Source organism: Rhinichthys klamathensis, unplaced genomic scaffold, assembly GCF_029890125.1.
Source record: "Rhinichthys klamathensis goyatoka isolate OS25496 unplaced genomic scaffold, OSU_Roscu_1.1 h1tg000123l_1, whole genome shotgun sequence".
Taxonomy (NCBI): domain Eukaryota; kingdom Metazoa; phylum Chordata; class Actinopteri; order Cypriniformes; family Leuciscidae; genus Rhinichthys; species Rhinichthys klamathensis.
Genome location: NW_026606660.1, coordinates 5,240,600 through 5,259,302, shown reverse-complemented (window position 1 = coordinate 5,259,302; position 18,703 = coordinate 5,240,600). Strand labels below are relative to the sequence as shown.

Here is an 18,703-nt window from a genome sequence, read left to right as displayed (position 1 = left end):
GTTGTAGGTTGGAAGAGCAGGTAAATGTGTATCTGGAAGACCCTGACAATGAAGTAACATTAGACCTGGGGCCTGATATGAGGAAAATCCACTTTTGTTTCTTTCTGCTAAAGGTACGAGCTCTTTCTGATTAGTGTGTGTGTGTGTGTTCTCTCCCTAGTCTTCCAGTCTTTCCTCAACATTATTATTTAATATCGGCTTTTTACCATGGTGGTAGTTGAACAAGGGTTACAGGATTAGTTTTGAGTTGACAAAACCAATCCAATCAGGCTTTGTTGGTACCACAATGCTGATCATCAACTTTCTTTGTCAACTCCAACTCCTCTTTGTCAACTTCATGCCTAAGTCATACAAAATTATTATATATAATCATTGCTAAAAGCCAGACGATTTGGTCTTTAAAAAACATTTGCTATTGTCAAGTCACCTTTATTTATATAGCGCTTTTTACAAAATAGATTGTTTCAAAGCATCTTTACAGTGATAACAGGAAAATAATGCAACAAAGTTTGTTTCTAGAAGAAAATAGCTTCATAGTCATTCATATTTCTGAGGTCAATCATCCACTGTATACATCATACACTGTTCGTTGGCCAGAGGACAACTTTTGAGAGCTTTTGTAAATAAGAAAATAAATCTCTTTTTTGGCTTATTTTATCTGTAAAAGAAACCGTGCCTAATAATTATGCACACCTGAATACAAGGCGTTATTCATTTTCAGCCTTCATGAACAATTATATATCACTTAAAAATGATTAAATACAAAATTAATAGTAGTTAATTAATTAGTTAATTAAGATTAATGTGGTTTGGAATACTTTTTTTTTTTAATATGATCAGAAAATCAACGTGCCTAATAATTGCAAAATGTATAATATTGTTGTAGTGATCATCTTGTCTGTGTACACACTGTTTTATAAACAGGGAAGATTTTAAAACATTAATCTCAGTTCAATATTGCATGTCCCCATAATTATTTCTGTGGTAAAAACAATTATGAAAATCAAGCTCAAATGGAGGTACAAGGTTTTTGATTAGTGAATGAGAGATAGCTGTGTTTTGTCTGTCACTGGAAAAGCCGCAATTGAGACAGTAAGTCAGTGTATTGCATTACGATCAACTTACAGTTTATAATGTTTATCCTAGCAATATGGGCACTCGGTTTTTCTTGTTGTTGAAAACATTTGGCCAAAATCTCATAATATAAAAAATTAAGCACTATGCACAGGATATTGAAAACAGTATATTGGCTAGAACTAAATGGCAAATACCAGACTAAGACACTTCTCCGCTCTTCAAATACAAAAATATTAGCCTTTATAGACAGTGTTTATTAAGTAAAGGACGAGAGCGGACACTGGGCGGAGCTCTGGGACGAGAGCGGTCACTGGGCGGGGCTCTGGGACGAGAGCGGTCACTGGGCGGAGCTCTGGGACAGGAGCAGGCTCTGGGCGGAGCTCTGGGACGAGAGCGGACACTGGGCGGAGCTCTGGGACGAGAGCGGACACTGGGCGGAGCTCTGGGACGAGAGCGGTCACTGGGCGGAGCTCTGGGACAGGAGCAGGCTCTGGGCGGAGCTCTGGGACGAGAGCGGACACTGGGCGGAGCTCTGGGACGAGAGTGGTCACTGGGTGGAGCTCTGGGACAGGAGCGGACACTGGGCGGAGCTCTGGGACGAGAGCGGACACTGGGCGGAGCTCTGGGACGAAAGCGGTCACTGGGCGGAGCTCTGGGACGAGAGCGGTCACTGGGCGGAGCTCTGGGACGAGAGCGGTCACTGGGCGGAGCTCTGGGACAGGAGCAGGCTCTGGGCGGAGCTCTGGGACGAGAGCGGACACTGGGCGGAGCTCTGGGACGAGAGCGGACACTGGGCGGAGCTCTGGGATGAGAGCGGACACTGGGCGGAGCTCTGGGACGAGAGCGGACACTGGGCAGAGCTCTGGGACGAGAGCGGACACTGGGCAGAGCTCTGGGACGAGAGCGGACACTGGGCGGAGCTCTGGGACGAGAGCGGACACTGGGCGGAGCTCTGGGATGAGAGCGGACACTGGGCGGAGCTCTGGGACGAGAGCGGACACTGGGCAGAGCTCTGGGACGAGAGCGGACACTGGGCAGAGCTCTGGGACGAGAGCGGACACTGGGCGGAGCTCTAGGACGAGAGCAGTCACTGGACGGAACTCTGGGACTGGGCGGAGCTCTGGGACGAGACCAGACAAACAATAAAAACATTCAACATTTAAAACATTAAAAAATTCCGAATCCGATTATTCCTCTGCAAAGCAGCGTGCAGCTCTTCATTAAGATCTCATGACTGACTGTGATTGTACAGGCGATCGCCTCGCTCAGATAATGTTGCTCAATTAAAATGAAAAATGACACGCATAGTATCATGTAAGTCTAAATAAACTGTTTTAAAGATTGACGTTTATTGTAAGGTTCAAATAAGTTTCATTTCTTGTCTAAACTGCGTCTGGACATTATTTTCTGACAGCCACACGGGGAAACTGGGCTGGGATTTATATGACGTCCACCTGTGAATGCAGACACGATGGCTGGATTGCGTTTACATTACACTGAGATAATATACACCGGATAACATTCCGATCAGAAGCGCGTTTACACTTGTCTTTTCAATGTGTATGTGGACAACATCCGGATACAGGTCACATGTTAATGCCAAGTGTAAATGCAGCCTTAAGGCCCGTTCACACCAAGCACGATAACTATAAAGATAACGATAAAGATAACTATATATGCGTCCACACCAACGACCGATAACGTATCGGTTACCTAACGTAACCTCGGTTCTCTCTAGAAGAGGGAACGAGTATTGCGTAAGTTAGTTTACGGGAAAGATTCATCTTTTCGAGATATTGAAGCCAAAAAATTATCCTTAATTTTGTATTTATTGTCAACGCAGTGCAGCAGCTAGCAGACCTAGAGCAGGCTGTCTAGCGTGCTCATAGGCTGCCCTGCGGGAACTGCAGCAGCCTACCACTGAGCCCGACGTGACGTCACGTCCAATGAAGGGCGCTCGCGCCTTCACAGCATCACAGCCCGCCAGAATGGGTGTGGCTTAGCGTATACAAGCAGGGCTCGGAGGCTATTTCTCTGGTTTTCATCGACTGAAGCGAAAGTCGCTCGTGGCGCGAGCACGGCAGGTTACGCAATACTCGTTCCCTCTTCTAGAGAGAACCGAGGTTACGTTAGGTAACCGATACGTTCTCTTACGAGAGGTTCTCTCGTATTGCGTAAGTTAGCTTACGCTACGGGAACCCTTTGTCAACGCCGTGCGCGCCAAGCATCCACTCATGAGTCCCAGGGCTTCCCGGGGAACCCAGATAAGTGGGAAATAAAGGAGGCCAGCAAAGCGGGCCAGCACTGTACATAAGCACTCATAGGGGATACAGAGCGGCGCCACTGGTCTGGATAAGCATATAGCACATACCCACTGGTGCGGCTCAACCAGAAGAGCCAAAACACGTGAGAGTAGCCTGCGCACGATCATATCAGGACAGAAAGTACATCTCACTTATATAGCCAGAAGTTTAGCCTGCAGAGCGGGAACTTCTAGGTTATAGAACCTGACAAAGGTGGACGGGGATGCCCAGCCCGCCGTCACACATATGTCGTGAATAGAAATTCCGCTGGACCATGCCCACGATGAGGCCATGCCTCTAGTGGAATGAGCCCTGATGCCCAGAGGGCATTGCAGACCTTGTGACACGTAAGCGGCTGCTATAGCGTCCACAATCCATCTGGACAGGCTTTGTTTTGAGGCGGCGAGACCCTTGGTGCGCCCACCAAACGAAACGAATAGCTGCTCCGAGCGCCTGAAAGGGGCGGAGCGCGCAGTGTAAACTCTCAGTGCCCTGACTGGGCATATAGTTGGGGGCCTTAAGCACATTTTCGCGCAAATTCATCTAAAAGCGCCAAATTTGGCACAGATGTAGCACAGGTCATACTGAAATGATTTAGCTAGGGCGCCGGAGACAGCGACCCTCGGGGCCAAGATGGCGGCCAAATCCAATATGGCCGCTGCCTGATAAGGGTTCCGGTTATAACTTTTGAACCACATGAGTTACAAATACAAACTTGATATGTTTTTCAGCTTAATTGATCATGGGAAACACATAGGAATACCCAGTATATCTGGACCCCTTGATCCTCCAATTCCAATATGGCCGCTGTCCAAAAACGCATTTTGGGGTGTAGTATGGGGCCTTACACCCCATTGTTTGCGCAAATTCATCTACAAGCACCAAATTTGGCACAGATGTAGCTGAGGGCATACTGAAATGATTTAGCCAGGGCGCCCGAGCCAATGGTCCCTGAGACCAAGATGGCGGCCAAATCCAATATGGCCGCCGCCTGAAAGGGATTCGGCTATAGCTTTTGAGCCAGATGAGATACAAATACAAACTTGATGTCTATTTTACCTTTTTTGACCAAGAGAAACCCATAGGAATACTTACATTTATGATTGGGTATATCAAGAAGACTGGTAAGACTGAAGCCAAAACGCTTTTTCAGACAGCGGCCATATTGAATTTAGGGAATTTGGGGGAAATTGCTTAAATTCAATATGGCCGCTGTCCGAAAAAGCGTTTTAGCTTCAAATTTTGAATCAAATGCGCTACAAATGAGGATGTGATGTCTATTTTATGTTTATTGACACACAGGAAGTCCATTGGCATATTTATATTTATGCTTGTGTAAGTCTGGAACCTGTATTCTTTTCAAGACTGTGGTTGAAAATCCTTTTTTTTACCACAACTTTTAAGGTTATTCTCAATGTTGATTCATTTCCTTATAAAAGTGAAATGCTTTTCAGTGTACCACAGGTGAATACATTTCAAAGTGTAATCATATAAGAAAAAATAAGACACAATTATTGCAATGCAATATTTATATTATCTCAAATAGATAAAAGAATAATATAATGATATAGTCAATTTGTCTAAAACTCTTAAAGGTTTGCTTAGTGTAGAGACTTTAGGGATTAACCAAACACAAATTAATCTTTCTAATCTCTTATGGGATTCATTCAAATGTGATTCAGCATTCCGGATCTGAACACCAAATTCCAAAGTCACAAGACTGGCTCCAAATTGTCTAGAAAACCCCCCAGAGAAGACTTTTATGGCCCCAGAGATAAGCCTAAACAGGAAGAACGTGTCACTGTTTTCATCCTTAAGCCAGACAAAGCTGCTCAAAAATGGTGAAACGAGGCCTGACCACCAAGGGGCCTGACAACCTTTGACCTCCCTCAGCATCACCACTGCTGAGCAGGACAGCGATGTAAAACAGACCACGCTTTCATGGAACGTGAGAGACTTACACAGACTTTACATATCAAACCCATTAAAACTCACGCAGAACAATGCTCAGTGGACTTATAATCAAACATCATAATTCTTGTTGTTCCTACAATTCATGTTTGTATTATGCTTAGATCACATATAAATCATGTAATTGTGATATAACTGTGTGTATGGATGAAAGAGTATCGTGCTTCCATTCAAAAGAATCGTATGCCCTTAATTCAAAAGGTGGCTTGTTTGAAATCTGTGTAAAATGTTTTGTATGATTATAATAATCTATAATGTTTAAACTGGGGTCTCTTGTTCTCTGCTAAGTGCTGGAACCCAAGCAGATCCCAGATAACGATAAGTAGGAACTAGCTCCACCTCCTAAAATGATGCCATTGTCTCATTGGTCAGAATTCTCCAAAAGAGGTTGGACTAACTTTTAAGTTAAATCACACGTGACCGGCAGTTCAGAAACTTCCATCCAGGCACTTCAAAGACAACCAGCCACACGGACCCGGCCGGGAAACCCCTTCGACGAAGCACCGCAAAAAGGGAATTCCCTAAGCAACGCAAAGACAAGCAAGTAGCTACTCCAGACTCTAACTGAACTGGTGTGTTAATGTAAATTGAATAACCTGTCTAAGAAACGAAGGTTTAAATTAATGTTTGGTGGTTCGTTCAGGTCATGTCTTACAAAGTGCATCTCACTCTGAAAACTCACTCTTTCTCTCTCTTCCTCTGCGCCTTGTATGAATGTGTGTGTGTGATTGTGTTTAGACCTTAGTTTTATGTGTTTAGAATAGTTAATAAAGTCGTCAATATATTTGAAAAGATATTTGCCTTGTGTTGTGCTTGCACATTTAATGTCTTGTACTGTCGATCTAAAGTTACCTTGCTAATACATAGTGTTTCACTATAGATTGGATATTTATATCTGTTGCCAAGGTTATAATTACGGCCCGTTCAAATGAACTCTAAACGAGTCATTTGCTCGGTTCCATAGTGATTCGGTCAAGATTCATTGCAAATCGATGAATCATTCCTTTTGAGCTAAATTGGCCTTCCGGCCCCCCTTAAATACACTTTATGTATATTATTATTGTGTGATTCGTTACATTAGCATAACAAAAAAACAGCAATAACATTAAAAAAAACAACAGTGAATTCTCATAATCTCTCACATGAATCATCCTTATCACTCACAATCACCGGATCTCTCATCGTCTCCACCATCATTGTTTGTACAAGCACCCTCACATGCACATATAGAAGTGCAACGAACTCCGGCTTTACAGCACTTACAGTGCCCTCTACATGCTGTCTTGCAGCCACAGTGGAGGAGAATGGTGCAGGCTTTACTGGCGTCTCCGAGATAAGTCCAGTAAGGTTCCCACGTCTTGCTCGTAGACTCTCGATACCATCCCCATGCATTGAACTCATGGGGATATCTTGCTGGACAGCGGTTGCCTGATTCCTGTAGAAGCTGGCCTGCAGCAATGCTCTTTTGATGTGCTGAATCAGTGCAGCTTGGGTAGGAGGCAGGTTCTCGAGAGACTTGGTACCATTCAAGAAAAGGTGATGTCTAGCTTCATCCACGTGGCTGGAACCACAGCTCTTGCTGTAAATGATGACTACCATACATTCCAGTCTTTGGACATGGACGTCATTGTTGATCTGTTCAGGCTCCAAGGTGAGGGTAACCAGGGATTCTGTGAGATCTAGTGTTGCCTCCCAAGCTGCCCATGTACTCTTTTTCCCATGACCCAGGAAGGCTGAGGTTGTGTCACAGCCTGTAAAAGTGTGGAAGAGTAGTAAGGCCAGTGACTTCTGGGGACCAAGATCCTTGCTGATTTCATGAGCGGGAATGTCCCTATAGTTTTTTCCACCTGCAAAGCCGATCCAGAGCTCTGTGAGGCCGAGTGCGTTGAATAAGCGGATGGCAAGTATGACAACATCGCTGTCGACAGTCCGGACAAAGGCCTTTTTATGGCCATTGGCCCCAGCATGTGCAAGATGCAGGATTATTCTTGTATCTGCTTCTGGATGATTACAAGGCTGAAGGGCAGGCATGTCATACCCTTGTCTGTTGGAGAGTACAGCATCTTTCTTTTACCTGACATGCCATGCTTGTTTATCTCTTCACTGATATATCCAAATAGTTCATCCTTGTTGTCCTCATTTTTTCAGGAAGTCACTGTTCCAGTTATGTTTTGGAATTGGAGTTCTCCCATCTACTTTAGTTTTTGATCCGGTTCCTCTGCGTTGGTGAGTTTGTGTTTTGAGGTTCTCCTTTGGATATGTATCAAACGCAATATCCAATCGCGTGACAGATTCATAGCTCATGTGTGACCTCACAAACCCAGCAATATTGGTGTTAACGTAGTCATGGAATGTTTTTTCAGTAGTTGGCCAGACCATTTGGACCATTACAGCACCATCAAACACAACTACAGTTGCATCTCTAGCTGCTGCTACATGGGTTTTTTTCACCTTCATGCATTTGAGAATGTCTGACTTTGTACCATTGCGTAAACGCCCCTGGTTGGAAATGCTGGCTGGTTCCCTTTTTGATTTTAGAACCTGAATAATTCTGCCATGTCTGCATCAGGCCTGGACTGAAGGGAAAGGAACAGTTGTGTGAATGAGTCAGGCCCTGCCAGCATGAAGAGCGTGAGGGCTTCAGGGTTTTTTATAGAGTCCAGCTGCACCACCACAGGATTGCAGGATTTAGTTTGACTGCTCATGGGACTGATCATACACTCACCTAAAGGATTATTAGGAACACCATACTAATACTGTGTTTGACCCCCTTTCGCCTTCAGAACTGCCTTAATTCTACGTGGCATTGATTCAACAAGGTGCTGAAAGCATTCTGTGGGAGCCATTTGCTATTTGTTGATGTAGTGGTGGTGGTCAACACTAGAGGGCAGTGTGCCTATGCTATAGTAGCGAAGGTCACGGTGGCACAGGCGCGCCAGCTGATTTAATGCACAGGTGTAGCGAGGGAAAGGATGCTAGGGTGGCGGGGAGATCACACGGTTTTTACCGCTGGCACGCCACAGCTAGATTAGCCCTCACGTTTGCCTATACCCTGAGCTCTGTAAACTATCTTTCCATTAAATGGGAACACCACCCAAAGACGCTAAACGTTGTGGACTTCAAATTCATCCGAAGTGGACAAATAGCGCGTCAAAAACATGATCTAGCCCTCACCCTGCCGAGTGTCTGATTAGTGCTAAGACAGTCACCACACAAGTAAAAACCGCGATCTCGCTGAGATGTCCTGGAGGAAGAACAAATGAAAAGCTGGTTTCGTTTGGATACGTTGGAAGTTGGACAGCGGCTGGATTTCGTTGGAGTGCTTTGGAAGTTGAATAAGCAAATGGATTGCTTTATCGAGCTTGAAATTGCAGTATGGTAGAGCTATAAACTGGGTCATCCATCGCCAATCCTGAGGTAGGATAAATCTTTTTATCATTGACCGGCAAAGGAAAACTTGGACGTTCTTGATAAGCAGGTTACGAACTGAAAGACTTTTACGTCTGCACAACAGTTGACGCAGTGTTAATAATATTGCTATATATGGTCACGTATTGCGAGTGTGTTGCCTAGGCAAACTAAAAGGCAATAGTCGACATAGCGCAATAACAAGGCTCGTGAATCTTACAAAGTAATCTGTTGAAAATGAGTGACACACAAGGCAATGATGAAAATAAAGCTACAGAGTTGCAACGTGAGGGTAGCGAAAAAAGGACAAGAAAGCCTACCGCTAAAGGAATCGTTATGATAATAGAAAGACTTCAAAAGGAAAGAAGTATGGTTTTTAAAAAAACAAGCAAAATAAAAGCAGACATCGTCCCGTTTTTGGTTGAAAAGGTTCCTGCAAATGTGACAAGCGTTCAACAAAAGCTAAAAGGGTTTAAGTCTCTATGTCAAAATGCCTTTGATCTTCACAACTCATTGCTCAATGAGTTTTCTCTGCCTGAAGAGGAACAGAAAAGACAGGAAGAATGGTTTCAGTCAAAAAGGTCCGTTAATGATGCCTTTGTTGAGGAAGTGTATAAATGGTTGAAGGAGATGGGAGCTTCATGTGATGATGAAAATGTGAATGATGTCGCTGACATTGTTGATGATGATGGTGATGATGACGATGATGACGATGATGATGATGATGATGGTGATGGCCAGGGGGCACAACGAAAGGTGAAAACCAAAGATGCTCAATCTGTGTGTCAAGATGACATTGGGCCAGGGGACAGTGTTTCTAATGTGTCCAGCAAAAGATCAAGCAAAAGAAGCCATGGCAGTTCCAGTACATCTTCCGCACGGTTAAAGGCAAAGGCAGAAAAGGCAGCTTTGATGGAGAAGGCTGCTGCTTTACAAAGGAAGCATCAGCTCGAGGAACAAGAGGAGGAACTCCGATTGGAAAGAGTCAAGCTGAGGAAAAGAAAGGAACAGTTGGAACTTGATGCACAAATTGCTATGGCTGCTGCAAGGCTTTCAGTGCTGGAAGGCAGTGGTGTGGGAATGGCTGCATCAGATGGAATGAACTCATACGTGAGTAAGGCATGTAAAGGGCAAAGTCTTGAACTTAATCCAAACGCAAGCATTTATGTTCCTAAACAAAGCACAATGGCTACAAAACCAACCTCAAGAGAACCACTTTTGTCTCCTATGCATGTCAAGGACCCCTTTGCACGCTCACAGAATCACGAACAGTGTCGTGTCATATCATCAGCAAGGGATAGCACTTTTAGACTGCAGTCACAGCCACACAAGGGAATACATGGTACTGGCCAACAGCATCGGTTTGAAAATGTTCCTACAACCTTAGCAACTGTGCCTGCTGGATCAGTAGCTGCACAAGAACAGCAATTGCACAGGCTTCAGCCAGCACAGAACACTCCACCAATGCATAGCACTGTGGACCGGAATGCCATAAGTGGAATCTTGCAAAAGCAGAATGAGATTACAGCAATGCTTGTGCAGCAGCAAATGTCATCAAGTTTGCCACAGAAAGACATTGCCATATTCGATGGGGATCCATTGCAATTTCTTTCATTTGTTAGAGCTTTTGAACACTGTATCGAGGGGAGAACTAGCAGCTATCAAGACTGTCTGTACCTGTTAGAGCAATATACTACAGGGCAGCCTAGAGAGCTGGTTCGAAGTTGCTTGCACATGTCATCGCAGCAAGGATATCAAAGAGCAAAAGGTCTTCTGAGAGAGCACTTTGGCAGTGAACAGAAGATAGCAACCGCCTACATGGACAAGGTGTTCGGATGGCCTATCGTAAAGGCTGAGGATGTTAAGGCATTGCAAGAATTTGCACTTTTCCTACGAGGCTGCTGCAATGTTATGACTGAGATACAATGTATGGAGGAATTGAATATTCCATCAAATATGAAGAATGTGATAATGAAATGGCCGTACAGGCTGCGGGACAGATGGAGATCTATGGCCTGTGAGCTACAAGAGCGACGAGGCTATCGAGCCACCTTTCCTGATATGGTGAACTTTCTTGAGACTCAAGTCAAAATCTTGTCTCATCCGCTTTTTGGTGATATTGCAGACACACAATCCAGCGCTTTGAAGGTTGTGAGTAGTAGAAGGCCAGTGTCCAGGAGTAATATCAAAGGAAGCAGTTTTGCAACTAACATTTCGGCGATGCCAAGCCAGCCCAGTGCTTCGAAGGAGTCAGGCTTAGAATTCTGTCACTATTGTAAGCAGTGTCATCTGTTGCCCAAGTGTCCAGGCTTGAACAAAATTCCTCACAGGGAGAAGATTGAATTCTTGAGAGGAAAGGGTATTTGCTTTGGATGCTTGAAAGTGGGCCACATGAGTAAAGAGTGTAGAAGTCGTCTGACCTGTGATGAATGCAATCTGAAACATCCAACTATTTTGCACATCTACAATAAGGACAAGATAACTAAGACACAGGAAGTAGAAGTAAATAACGCACTGGTGTCGCTGCAGGCATGTGGTTGTACTGGGGCCGGAGATCAACATTGTACTCTTTCCATCATTCCTGTACAGGTGAAAGCTAAGAAAGGACACAAGGTGCTCAGAACATATGCCTTCTTGGACCCTGGAAGTACAGCAACATTTTGTACTAACAGGTTTTTGAAGAAGTTGAATCTGCAGGGTAAAAGGACCAACATTCTACTACGCACCATGGGCCAAGAGAAGGTTGTTGAAAGTCAAGTTGTTCCAGGTCTAGAGGTGTCCAAATTGGGTGGCAGCCAGTTCTTGGACCTCCCGGAGGTATACACACAGGACGCAATTCCAGTGTCAAAGAGCAACATTCCTAACCAGCAAGACCTTGAGAAATGGGAATATTTGAGAGATGTTAAAATTCCAGAATTGGATGCAGATGTTGAAATCTTGATTGGGACCAATGCACCAAAATTGATGGAGCCTTGGGAAATTGTTAACAGCGAAGGTGGTGGACCCTACGCCGTGAGGACCCTATTGGGGTGGGTCATCAACGGTCCATTGAGAGGCAATAGTGGATGTTGCAAGAGTAGCTGCTCAACCGTCTATGCCAATAGGATATCCATAACCAGGCTGGAGGAGATGTTGGTTTATCAGTACAACCAAGACTTTAATGAGAAGTCATTGGAGGAGAGGCAGGAGATGTCAAGGGAAGACTTGAGGTTCATGGAGGTCCTTGAGAAGTCTACACACTTGCAAGGAGGTCATTACTGCATGGATTTACCCTTCAAGACTGATGACATCACCATGCCAAATAACCGGTGCATAGTGGAACAGCGTGTTAACTGTCTAAAAAGAAAGTTTGAAAGGAACAAATCTTATCAGGAGGAGTATACAGCGTTTCTCTCACAGATGATTGACAGCGGATATGCTGAAGTGGTGCCTAAAGACCAGCTGGATTGTACAGAAGGCCATGTGTGGTATCTACCTCATCATGGGGTGTATCACCCAAGAAAGAAGTCTCTAAGGGTGGTTTTTGACTGTGGAGCTGGATTTAAAGGAACATCCTTGAATTATCAGTTGTTGCAAGGTCCTGACTTTACCAATTCACTTTTTGGCGTTTTAACAAGATTCAGACAGGAGAGTGTTGCCCTGATGACCGATGTCCAGGCTATGTTTCATCAAGTGAGGGTGTCGAAAAGACACGTGGATTTCCTTCGTTTTCTATGGTGGCCAGAGGGAGATACGACACAAAGCCCACTGGAACATAGAATGAAGGTGCACATCTTTGGAGCTGTCTCGTCACCGAGCTGTGCAAGCTACGCTTTAAGGAGAACTGCGGCAGACAACAAGGACAACTTTCAAGCTGAAGTGATTGAGACCATATACAACAACTTTTATGTGGATGACTGTCTAAAGTCATTGCCTTCAGAGAAGGAGGCTATAAAGTTGGTTGCGGATCTCACCGAGTTGTGCTCAAAGGGAGGGTTTCGACTGCTCAAATGGACAAGTAACAGTCGGGCCGTGTTGTCGTCCATTCCTGAAGAAAAGCGATCCAAAACAACTAGGCAGCTGCACCTGGAACAAGACCGGCTACCCATGGAGATGGCACTTGGACTGAATTGGTGTGCTGAAAGTGACACTTTTACATTTAAACCTGCAGTGGAAAGACGGCCACATACTAGACGCGGAATTCTATCAATCGTTGGTTCCATATATGACCCATTGGGTTTTTTATCTCCTTTGACCTTGCTGCCAAAGTTGCTGTTGCAAGAAATGTGCCGAAAAAACTTGTCTTGGGATGAGCCCATACCACAGACACTTTTACAACAGTGGACCGGATGGCTGTCGGACTTGGAGAAGGTGGCGAAGCTTAAGGTGAGCCGCTGTATCAAGCCAAAGGGCTTTGGAAGATCTGCCAGTGCACAGCTACATCATTTTGCTGATGCTAGCAGCTATGGTTATGGCACAGTGTCATATCTAAGGCTGGTGAGTCAAGAGGAGCGAGTGCATGTTGCCTTTATGTTGGGTAAAGCCAGGGTTGCGCCATTAAAACAGACAACTATCCCTCGTCTTGAGCTCACGGCTGCAGTGTTGGCGGTTAAGGTCGATAGGATGTTGAAGAAGGAGCTGTTGCTGCAATTGGAGGAGTCACACTTCTGGACAGACAGTCAGACTGTGTTGAAATACATCAACAATGAAACAAAACGCTTTCATACCTTTGTTGCTAACAGAGTGGCTGCAATACGGGAAGCAACAAATCTCAGTCAGTGGAAGTATATCAGCTCCAAGAACAATCCCGCTGATGAAGCCTCCAGGGGTCTGAGTGTGGATAACTTTCTTGCCTGTAAGAGGTGGTTGGAGGGTCCTGACTTTCTCCAAAGACCGGAAATGGATTGGCCAAGACCTTTGGAGCCGCAGCCCATCTCCTCAGACGACCCAGAGGTAAAAAGGGACGTCCTGGTAAATATGATTACACACACAGAAGATGCGACCTCTAAGCTCATGACTTACTTTTCTGACTGGTCTAAACTTAAAATCTCTGTAGCTTGGTACTTAAGGCTCAAATCTATTCTTTTGGAGCTGAGCAGAGAGAGGAAGTTGATTCTGGCTTCTTTAGATCTTACTGGCTCATCTTTGGAGGAGAGGATGAGAGAGGTTAGAGGAGCAATTGGCAAACAACCACTTTCTGTGAGTGAGCTCTCTAAAGCCGAAGCTGCTATCATACATTTCAGTCAGCAAGTAACATTTCAGGAAGAAATCTCAATGTTGAAAAGTGGAGCATCTTTTGTGAAGAAAACAAGCAACATTTACAAATTAGATCCAGTGCTCAGTGACAATTTGTTGAGAGTAGGTGGAAGACTGGGCCGTGCAGCTTTGCCTGAAGAGCTCAAGCATCCTGCGATTCTCTGTAAGGGGCAACATATATCCAGTCTTATTCTGCGGTCCATACATCAACAGCTTGGGCATGCTGGACGGAACCATATGCTCTCGACTTTGCGGCGCAAGTATTGGGTTACTAACGCCAACTCTGCTTGCCGGAGAATAATATCTGAGTGTGTGGTCTGTAGAAGGCATCGCGGACAGCCAAGTGAGCAGAAGATGGCTGATTTACCCAGTGAAAGAATAAGTCCAGATCTGCCTCCCTTCACCAACGTCGGGGTGGATTATTTCGGACCCATTGAAGTCAAGAGGGGGCGTGCTATGGCCAAAAGATATGGGGTCATCTTCACCTGTATGGCCAGTAGAGCTGTGCATTTGGAGGTTGCTTACACTCTGACCACGGATTCTTGTGTCAATGCTATTAGGAGATTCATTTGTCGAAGAGGTCAGATCTGCAGTTTAAGATCGGACAATGGTACCAACTTTGTTGGTGCAGAGCGAGAGTTAAGAGAAGCTTTAGCAGCTATTGATTACAACAAGATTCATGGTGCTCTCATAAAAAGGGGCATCGATTGGTTTTTTAACACCCCGGCTGCATCACATCATGGCGGCGTTTGGGAGCGCCTCATTAAGATAGTCAAGCGAGTTCTGTATTCTGTTCTGCAGCAACAGTCTTTGGATGATGAAAGCTTCCATACCATTCTGTGTGAGGTGGAAGCCATTCTGAATGACCGTCCGATAACCAAGGTGTCTGACGATGTTAACGACTTGGAAGCGCTCACACCCAACCACATCCTTTTGCTGAAAGGAAAACCTGTTCTTGCCCCTGGAATCTTTCAAGAGAATGATCTTTACATTAGAAGACGATGGAGACAAGTTCAGTATCTTTCAACTTTGTTCTGGAAAAGGTGGATAAGGGAGTACCTGCCGCTGTTACAGGAACGGCAAAAGTGGGCGAGGCCGCGAAGAAGTTTTGAAATGGGAGACATTGTAATCATTATGGATCACACTGCTCCGCGTGGATCATGGATTATGGGAAGAGTGACAAAGACTTACCCAGATAAGAAGGGCTTCATACGTGCCGTGCAGTTGAAGACTAAGACAGGGCAGTTGGAGCGCCCTATTTCCAAGCTTTTCCTGTTGCAAGAAGCTGTGTAATGGTCATGACCCAACGCTGGTTAACATCCAATCCAGAAGAAAGAAGACCTTCTTGAATTACTCCCTGTTTTGTAGTTTAATTGGGCACACTGTCCCAATTAGGGGCCGGTGTGTGGGAGCCATTTGCTATTTGTTGATGTAGTGGTGGTGGTCAACACTAGAGGGCAGTGTGCCTATGCTATAGTAGCGAAGGTCACGGTGGCACAGGCGCGCCAGCTGATTTAATGCACAGGTGTAGCGAGGGAAAGGATGCTAGGGTGGCGGGGAGATCACACGGTTTTTACCGCTGGCACGCCACAGCTAGATTAGCCCTCACGTTTGCCTATACCCTGAGCTCTGTAAACTATCTTTCCATTAAATGGGAACACCACCCAAAGACGCTAAACGTTGTGGACTTCAAATTCATCCGAAGTGGACAAATAGCGCGTCAAAAACATGATCTAGCCCTCACCCTGCCGAGTGTCTGATTAGTGCTAAGACAGTCACCACACATTCTTTAGAAATGTTGGCCCATATTGATAGGATAGCATCTTGCAGTTGATGGAGATTTGTGGGATGCACATCCAGAGCACGAAGCTCCCGTTCCACCACATCCCAAAGATGCTCTATTGGGTTGAGATCTGGTGACTGTGGGGGCCATTTTAGTACAGTGAACTCATTGTCATGTTCAAGAAACCAATTTGAAATGATTCGAGCTTTGTGACATGGTGCATTATCCTGCTGGAAGTAGCCATCAGAGGATGGGTACATGGTGGCCATAAAGGGATGGACATGGTCAGAAACAATGCTCAGGTAGGCCGTGGCATTTAACCGATGCCCATTTGGCACTAAGGGGCCTAAAGTGTGCCAAGAAAACATCCCCCACACCATTACACCACCACCACCAGCCTGCACAGTGGTAACAAGGCATGATGGATCCATGTTCTCATTCTCTTTACGCCAAATTCTGACCATCTGAATGTCTCAACAGAAATCGAGACTCATCAGACCAGGCAACATTTTTCCAGTCTTCAACTGTCCAATTTTGGTGAGCTCTTGCAAATTAGGTTGTGCGTGTTGTGGCTTCACAGATGCTTTGCTGCATACCTCGGTTGTAACGAGTGGTTATTTCAGTCAAAGTTGCTCTTCTATCAGCTTGAATCAGTCGGCCCATTCTCCTCTGACCTCTAGCATCAACAAGGCATTTTCGCCCACAGGACTGCCGCATAGTGGATGTTTTTCCCTTTTCACACCATTCTTTGTAAACCCTAGAAATGGTTGTGCGTGAAAATCACAGTAACTGAGCAGATTGTGAAATACTCAGACCGGCCCGTCTGGCACCAACAACCATGCCATGCTCAAAATTGCTTAAATCACCTTTCTTTCCCATTCTGACATTCAGTTTGGAGTTCAGGAGATTGTCTTGACCAGGACCACACCCCTAAATGCATTGAAGCAACTGCCATGTGATTGGTTGATTAGATAATTGCATTAATGAGAAATTGAACAGGTGTTCCCTTATAATCCTTTAGGTGAGTGTATATGTATGTCTATGGATCTTGCTCACAAGCATGGAGTAGCACTGAACAGCTGCTCCACCACAGTCCATAGAATCAACTAGTATTCTCAGTATTTGCTCAGTATTGCCCAAATCTATGCTGGAATTCTGACTCTCCCTCATTAATGCCTTCCCTACATTCCAAATATTCCCACCAATTTTCTAATTGATAAAGTATGAATGATCAGGTAGATGCTTTCTTGTAAATGCAAATGTGGGGTATAAACATAGGCAATCACAAATGTAAGGATTCTCATGTTTGTCATGGTAAAAAAAAAAATACACATTAAGTTTTCATTTGGTTCAAAAGTTGTCAAAACCCTTTTTCGGACAGCGGCCATATTGAATTTTAGGGAATTTGGGGGGTCTTGATATACCCAATCATAAATGTAAGTATTCTGCGAGCGCTGTGACGGCCGCCACATAGACTTTAAGCGTGGATGGGGACCTCCCCTTATCCAACAGCTCTTGTAGGAAACTGAGCAGCCGCGAGACCCCCCATGTCCGCGGGTCCAGATTTTTGTCGGTGCACCATTTAGAGAACACAGACCATTTAGACACGTAAAGCTTTCTAGTAGAGGGAGCTCTAGACTGCGTAATCGTGTTCATCACTCCTTTTGGCAGGGTAACGGGTACCCGTTGATCAACCATGCATGCAGCGACCAGCGCTCTGGATGGGGATGCCAGATCGAGCCGCAAGCTTGAGAGAGAGGAGATCTGTTCTCACCGGAATCGGCCACGGGGCTGTGTTTTTGTGACAGCCGCGTCAGCTTCCGGGAACCAAGTCTGATTCTCCCAACGCGGGGCTATAAGGGGCACCAAGTGGCGTGTTTCCCTGATCCTCTTGATTACCTGTGGTAACAGAGAAATCGGAGGGAAGGCATACAGCGGGCGGCTGGGCCAGATTTGGGCCAGTGCGTCCTCGCTCTTCGAAAAGAACCTTGGGCACGTTCCCTGGGGGAACGTTGTCCCTGGATAGCTTGTCTGGGCCGTCGTTCAGGTGGCCTGGCACATGCGCAGCTCTCAGCGAGCGCAGATGGTGCTGAGACCAAACGAGGAGGCGTTCTGTTAGATCGCAGAGGTTCCTGGATCTGACACCGCCCTGACGGTTTACATAGGACACTACAGACATGTTGTCCGGTCGGACTAGAACATGGTGGCCCTGAATGAACGGGAGGAAGCGCATGATGAGCGCGTTCTCGACCGCTAACTTTTCCAGACAGTTTATGTGAAGGAGCTTCTCCTGGTCTGACCACAGGCCAAAGACCGGTCTGCCCTCGAAGAGAGCGCCCCAACCTGAGCTAACCAGGGCTGCAGAGATGTAATGCAGGTCTGAGTCACTCTGATTCGTTCGCAGCCAGAGGTCCAAGCTCGGCGAGACGCTCGCTCGTTCAGCCAGCGTTGAAGTGGGCGCATGCGCAGTAGGCCCAGCTGAAGCACCGCTGCAGCTGAAGCCATAAAGCCCAGCATCCTCTGGAATGTTTTCAGAGGGATGATGCTGCCCTTCTGGAAAGACGCGGCTAGGTGTCGAACACGGCGCGCGCGCACTGTGTCGATAAACAAGCCGTCATGGCCACAGAGTCCAGTTCTATTCCTAGAAAGGAAATTGACTGACTGGGCAGTAATGAGCTCTTGGTCCAGTTGACAGTGAGACCCAATCTCTCCAGATGACTGAGAAGCACTGTTCTGTGAGATATCAGTTCTATCTCTGATTGTGCCAAAATCAGCCAATCGTCCAGATAGTTCATGATTTGCAAACCCTGATTTCTCAAGGGGGCGAGCGCCGCGTCCATGCACTTCGTAAATGTACGGGGTGCTAAAGGCAGGCCGAACGGCAGGACGGTGTATTGATAAACCTGACCGTCGAAGGCTAATCTCA

The 18,703-nt window shown here is 45.7% G+C and overlaps 1 protein-coding gene across 1 annotated transcript in view; it reads left to right on the top strand.

Annotated features, from left to right (window-relative positions):
- LOC130088936 (kinesin-like protein KIF6) overlaps positions 1 to 18,703 on the top strand; it is a 186,635-nt gene that overhangs the window by 46,011 nt on the left and 121,921 nt on the right. Inside the window, exons 11-12 of the mRNA XM_056255951.1 lie at positions 8 to 119; positions 18,492 to 18,512. Coding sequence (XP_056111926.1) covers positions 8 to 119; positions 18,492 to 18,512 — 133 coding nt within the window. The remainder of the gene's footprint in view (positions 1 to 7; positions 120 to 18,491; positions 18,513 to 18,703) is intronic.